The sequence below is a fragment of the Bombus flavifrons genome, chromosome 4 (assembly GCF_040668555.2).
Source record: "Bombus flavifrons isolate JBK064 chromosome 4, iyBomFlav1_principal, whole genome shotgun sequence".
Taxonomy (NCBI): Eukaryota; Metazoa; Arthropoda; class Insecta; order Hymenoptera; family Apidae; genus Bombus; species Bombus flavifrons.
Genome location: NC_138445.1, coordinates 6,193,971 through 6,200,301, shown reverse-complemented (window position 1 = coordinate 6,200,301; position 6,331 = coordinate 6,193,971). Strand labels below are relative to the sequence as shown.

The following is a 6,331-nucleotide window of genomic DNA, read 5'->3' as shown; positions in this document are numbered from 1 at the left end:
CATCTCTATTGGATGCGTACATCCATCGTTCTGCCAATCACAAACTACTTTTTGGCGCATGCGCATCAACCGATTATATTTAAAATATATCTCTATTCATTCTTCTAATTTCAACACATAAAATTTGAATTTATTATATATTATATATATGTATTACATATAATATATATTTTTTTTCACTTATATAAATACTGCGATAAGTATTTCGATACTTAATACAGTCCAACCAAAACATTGATATTTTTATTAAACTTCCAACATTATGATGGAAGACCGTTTCTCTACTGTTAATTCTTTATTTCATGCCATAACTGGGATTCAGTATTCTATATTATGTATATTATATATTATATCTATATTATGTATATTTTATATTATATATTCTGCTAAATTGAAACTGAAAAAGGCATGCATATACCTGCATCAATCAAGTATTGTATCTATCATTAATAAGTACGAAATTTATATAAACTTTTAGAATGTGATTAGAGGCACATATTTCAATCGATTTAGGTTCTCAAGATTGAATAGATATATTTAAAGTCATTTAAATTAAATGTTTCCTTAGAAGCAATTTTCATCCACCTTCAATTATTGCTTTTTAATTTATGCTAATTAATACTAACTATTACCAATATCTATTAACTATGCTTAAGATAAGATCACAGATGAAAATTAGATTAGAGAACTTTATTTGAAGTGTATTTTATATATTTGCAATAATTTTGAAATGTCCAAATACTTATGTATGATAGTATATATATAAAAGTGCAAGTATTTCACAAAATATAAAATATATTAATAATTTCTAATTCTATTAATTTTAAGAATTATATAGTCCGATAACTGTTTTTTATATAAATTCCGCTTGATTGTAAAATGTAATAAAAATTCATTTTACACTGTACATATTTCATTATCAATATCTACTTTTATTTATCCAACTTATTTATTTGTTTATTCAACTGACCAACAACCAATAATAGGCAAAAGGAGGAAATATAAAATTATTTTATTACATACATTTTATACTACACATTTTAAAAAGAATGATTCTGTTTGAAAGATTTTTTTACGATATAATTTTTTCTGATTTATTTTATTGTTTGCTTATTTGTTTTTATTTGTCTTATCTTCTTTTTTTTATTTATTTTCTTAGGAATAAATTTTCGATTCCTTTTATCACCTGTTTTAACTAAAACATCTTCAGTCATTGGTTCAATAATCCTCCCCATACTTGTTTTAATAGGGGGATCAATTAGTTTTCTGTGAGAATTTTCAGACACAAAATTTCTTCCAATTGGCATTCTAATGCTAGCCTCATAATCATTAACGCTTGAAAATGGATATGGCAATTCATTAACCTGATGTTCCTTTATTTTAGGATTATCTTCTTCAAATATTATCACATCACCTTTATTTTCATCTTTTCGAGGTAAATCTTTAGGTACCTTTAAAATAAAACGTCTCTTTTTGCGTCCTGAAATTTTAATATTTTTTCCACCCCAACTTCCCCATCCAGGTAAAGTTAAATCGATATCCTGAGGTTGAGACTTTCTCACCTGTACATAGATTTGATATTATAATTTATGAAAGATTCTGGATAAAATACCATAATACCAATTTTTTAACTTACCTCTTCTTCTTTTTCTCTTCTAAACTCTTCTATGACATCATCATCTGCAAATGCTTCACTTACTACATTACGTTTTTCTTCTTCATCTTCACTGTCATCTAAAACATCATTACCTCTGGTAATATCATTTGGGATATCTGTATGTAGATGCTTAGGTTTCACGTTTATGTATTTATTTGGATCTATTTCTACTTTAGAAGAAGTATTTGATTTATCTATAGATAAAATGTTATCATGCCTTATTTTCTTAACTTTTTCTAATGCGGTATCCGCTTCTGAATTATTCTTGTCAACACTTTCATCTAAACCTAAATCTAAAGTAGGTTTTTGTTTTTTCTCTTGCATTTCAAGGCCATCGAAATTATCTTCTTCAAATTCGATGTTTCTAGATTTTCTTTTCTTCTTAACTTTTACTTTGTCATAATTCTGAGTAATACGTTCAAGTTTCGATTTAATCTGATTTTGCATCTTTTCTTCCATAAAATCAAATATTTTAGTTATTTTTTCACTATTTGTTATATTAGATGTCAAAGAATTAATGACGCTTTCCACATTAGTATTTTCTATAGATTCCACTATCCAACTAGATGTGGCTATAACGTTATTTGAATTTATTTTATTAGATTTTTTATTGCTATCTAATATGCTCTTTTGTGTAATTTTGTTATGTGAATTATTCGTAGTATTTTCAACATTAAATTCTGTTATTGTTAAATTTTCATTGTGACTGACAATTTCAAGTGATTGCTTGTTATTACTATTGTTATCTGAAAATGAAATATTCATTAATAAAATTTGTAGCTGCTACTTAATAGAATTACATCTGCAAACATACCTTTCAAACTAGTATCTGCTAATGAAATCGTCTGCTCACTAAAATTTACAACTTCTTGTATCTTTTCATTGTTTCGAGTTTCGGGATAGTCTATATTAACGTCAGTATCTTTGCCTGTGTAATAGATTTTAATAATAAAAAATACAGATTTTTGATAATTCTATCGCTTATATTATTGATAATACTATCACTTTTGTAAACATACCATTTAAAATACCATTAGGTTGTGTATTCTTTAATGAATTATCCGTTTGTTTATTTTCTAATTTATTTTCTAACTTCTTATTTTGATCATCCCAATATTTACGATAACTTTTAACAAATTCATTGATTTCTGATTCAGTTTTGATATTCCCTACCCAAGGATTTTCTTTATCATTAACTAAAAGCTTTTGTACAAATGTATCATCACCTGAATCTTCTTCTTCACTATCATTTGATTTTCTTAATTTCTGAGTTAATTCTCGACCAACTGATAATTGTTGTGCAAGTTCTTGTCGAGCCTAATAACATTAAGAGTAAGTTATTAATACTATATTATATTGAAGAACAAATACATTTTTATATATATAAAAGATAATATTCACAAAAACATATAGTTTGTCCTCAATAATTTTAATAAATATTTGCAATTATATTATTATTTAATAAACAATAAAAGATAGTTATATCAACATTGTGTTAAATCCAAAATCAATTAATATTTAATCTTTTTAAATACACTATTCTATTCTATTATATTAACTAATTAACAGTTTTACAGTATATGCTATACTTACTTCTTTATCATATTTTGCCATAATTTGCTTAGATTTAGCCCACTTCCCTGTATTTTTATGCCTTAGTGTCATTCGCTCTTCTGCTCTAGTTCTATCTAGTTGTTCAAGTTTTTCCAATGCAGCTTCTGGATTAGTTTTCTGTAATTCTTCAAAATCTCTCAATTGTAATTTTATTTTTTCTTTTCTTTGAATACGATGAAATTTTTTACTTTTAATTTTATTTTGGCGATGAGCCTTTGCTTCTCTATAAGACTAAAAAAAAAGAAAGAAGAATTAAATATATGTACTACATATAAACAATAGCTAAACTATTTTAACATAAGCACTTTAGTACTCTAGTACAAACCTGTTGCGCTCTGATTCTGGCAGCTTCTTTTCTTTTCATAACAACTTCCTTCAATGTTAAAGAAAATTTATCATGTTTTTGTTCAAGGTTCTCTTTCTGTGGTTCTAGTGCAGCAAGTTCTTTCTCTAAATCTGATTGAAGTCTAAATCTTTTAACAAATTCCGTAGATGGCTCAAATTGCATTGATGACTGATTTAAAGGAAAATGAAGCGATTCTGCTGTCCTGTTCCTTGTTATTACAGCGTTCCATTTTTTTAATTCTTGTTTTGTATTTTTAAAACCAACTATTCTCTTTATCTAAAATATAATTAACAATAACTATATTTAAACAGTTATATACATATTATTTATGAATATTTGATATAATAAAGTAATTCTTACCCTGTCTGCTGCTGGTTTCTCCAATGGTTTTGGTAAAACTTGAACTTTTTTCCTTATAGCTTGTAAATTTCTGATAATTTCATGATGATGACCTTTTTTCCCTAAAGCTCTAGCTAAATCGTATACATGAACCGCATCTTGATCAAATACTCCACTTTTTACTAAATGAAATTCTGATACTTCTAACGTAGGTTCACTTCGCTCTGCCTTTTTTACTCTATGAAAAATTTAAGAACATATTTCAGAAATGTATTAAATATTATCTCATTTTATATTGTATTATATTTATATTAATATAAAATACTTATTTTTGTATACCTTCATATATCTTTTTCCATCAAAAATAATAGAAATTATGTATTATAATTATTATATATTAACTTTATTCATAAATGCATACCTTTGGCCTTTATCAAGCTGTGATACAGCTTCAAGAAGTTTATTATGAGACTCTGATACATCTTTATCGGTATCATCCAAATCTTCCAAATAATTTGTCGACAAATCCATATTTAACCACACCGCATGCTTTAATCTTCACGAAGCATCATATGTGTAGATTGTGTGTGTTCATAAAAGAAACAGAGATTATATATATAGGTAGAAGTAAGACATTATTTCTTTATACTACTATGTGCTGTTACAATGGTAAACCAATGATATATTAATACTCTAGCTAGCATACCAACCAGAAAAAACTTTAGAACTTGCAATCAATTCCCTAGTATAATTATGCTGACCTACGAGCGTGTGCTGACCATCTATTAAGTACTTATCTTTTCATATGTTTAGGTTGACATAAGCAATTGGAAAATGTTATAACCTCTAAAGCCTCTTTCATTAAAAGTCGAGAAATAACGTTTTACGCTATATTTTGATTAATATCCGATAAAATATATTGCGAAATATGAAATTTATCCTATTGAAAATATAAAATGAATTTACTTATAATATCAACTGTAAGTTGCCTTTTAGAATATATTTTCCCATCTTTAATAAAATATGTAAGTATCTGGACATTGTTTACATATTACATTTGTTAATTACATTTGTTGTAAATTGTCATTCGTTTGTAGATTACATCTCGTTTGTATACAGTAAACAAACATGATATAGAATTACGAAATGATTTGATTAATTTGAAGCAAGAAATGATTGGGATATCTATGATAGATGAATTTTCAAAATATGCAAAACTTCAGCGTAAATATAAAAAATTAGAAAGTACATTAAAAGAAAAAGGTAAAATAATGATACAATTAATACAATTATTAAGAAATAAATTAAATATATATTTCATAATTTTTTATGCAATAATTTAAGTTAACAATTAAAAATCTTTAATTTATAATTATTTGAATACAAAAATAAATAAAAATAGTTACATCTCATCAAATTTCTGTTCTGTATAAATTTTGCATTTGTTTGCGCTATTTATTGTCAAGTTCATTTTATAAAACACTTTTAACCGTAATGTACTTATTATTTAGCAAATGAAAGACTGTCTTCCAGAATAAAGGTACAAATATCTGTAACATATGGTTTTCGTATATTAAACGTAAGTGTTTGCTTATATTTATTATAATATAACATACTTAGTAATTCATAACATATTTTCAGGGTTCATTAATGTTGATTCTGCTGTATCTATACAGAAATAAACCTGTAATAATTTTGCCAAAAGGCATGCTATGGCCAATACAAAGTTTATTAAGCTGGCCTTGTTATCATGAAGATTCAATTTCTTTGATTATGTGGTTAATAATTGCAAGATTAGTTGTAGCTACCTGTAAAAGAAATGATATAACATAATATCATCTGTAGTACTATATAAAAATTAGATGTTATAAGATGGCAAAATAAAAATTTTTCACATAAATTATTATTCGCTGTGCATAAGCATACATGACAAAATGTACATACAATTTTTACTTCTTCCTTAATGTGCTGTATGAATAATTGTACAATGTTTACTAAATATATTGTGTTTGTTAAAACACTTAAATAAATGTCATATTTTAAAATAGATTCTATTATAGCGTTGGGACTGTAAAATATTTGATTAGGATGTTACTTTTTAGAAATTTCTAAGGTCGCTAAAGATGAAAATGAAGGTCGTTTTTCACGAAAATAAGGCCTAAAAATTTTCGATCAACTTGTTGACGTTCTCATGGATTTTGATGAAACGTTTTTTAAAATTTGGTGTTCTTAATACTGTACGGCTTACTCTGTATGCATCTGAAATAGTAAATTAGGTTTGGGTTACCTTTTATTTTCCGGTTGTCTCACAGCAACTGTTTACGTGGATTTCTAAAGTTCTGCCCTTTGTCAGACAAATGTTCATCAGGATAAAT

The 6,331-nt window shown here is 26.1% G+C and overlaps 2 protein-coding genes across 2 annotated transcripts; one reads left to right on the top strand and one right to left on the bottom strand.

The window, feature by feature from the left end:
- Positions 1–1,067: 1,067 nt before the first annotated feature.
- Positions 1,068–4,578, bottom strand: LOC138178882 (U3 small nucleolar RNA-associated protein 14 homolog A). The gene is made up of 8 exons (XM_069111187.1): positions 4,378–4,578; positions 3,978–4,194; positions 3,597–3,893; positions 3,251–3,502; positions 2,677–2,974; positions 2,472–2,585; positions 1,637–2,403; positions 1,068–1,562 (listed from the first exon to the last, which is right to left on the bottom strand). Exons 1-8 carry the CDS (start codon positions 4,485–4,487, stop codon positions 1,095–1,097), a joined length of 2,523 nt encoding a protein of 840 aa, XP_068967288.1. The 5' UTR covers positions 4,488–4,578; the 3' UTR covers positions 1,068–1,094.
- A 191-nt stretch (positions 4,579–4,769) lies between these two features.
- Positions 4,770–5,986, top strand: LOC138178897 (guided entry of tail-anchored proteins factor 1). Its single transcript, XM_069111228.1, has 4 exons — positions 4,770–4,981; positions 5,054–5,219; positions 5,468–5,535; positions 5,598–5,986. The coding sequence occupies exons 1-4, from the start codon at positions 4,913–4,915 to the stop codon at positions 5,787–5,789; spliced, it is 495 nt and encodes a 164-aa protein (XP_068967329.1). The 5' UTR covers positions 4,770–4,912; the 3' UTR covers positions 5,790–5,986.
- Positions 5,987–6,331: the final 345 nt, after the last annotated feature.

Bases quoted from the DNA above. Each gene is read 5' to 3' on its own strand.
- LOC138178882 (XM_069111187.1), bottom strand. From the start codon at position 4,487: ATGGATTTGTCGACAAATTATTTGGAAGATTTGGATGATACCGATAAA. The intron at 3,894-3,977 runs GTAAGAATTACT...ATTATATTTTAG, and splicing joins AGAAACCAGCAGCAGACAGG to ATAAAGAGAATAGTTGGTTT. The intron at 2,404-2,471 runs GTATGTTTGCAG...TTTCATTTTCAG, and splicing joins AGCAGATACTAGTTTGAAAG to ATAACAATAGTAATAACAAG.
- LOC138178897 (XM_069111228.1), top strand. From the start codon at position 4,913: ATGAATTTACTTATAATATCAACTGTAAGTTGCCTTTTAGAATATATT. The intron at 4,982-5,053 runs GTAAGTATCTGG...ATTCGTTTGTAG, and splicing joins TCCCATCTTTAATAAAATAT to ATTACATCTCGTTTGTATAC. The intron at 5,536-5,597 runs GTAAGTGTTTGC...ACATATTTTCAG, and splicing joins ATGGTTTTCGTATATTAAAC to GGTTCATTAATGTTGATTCT.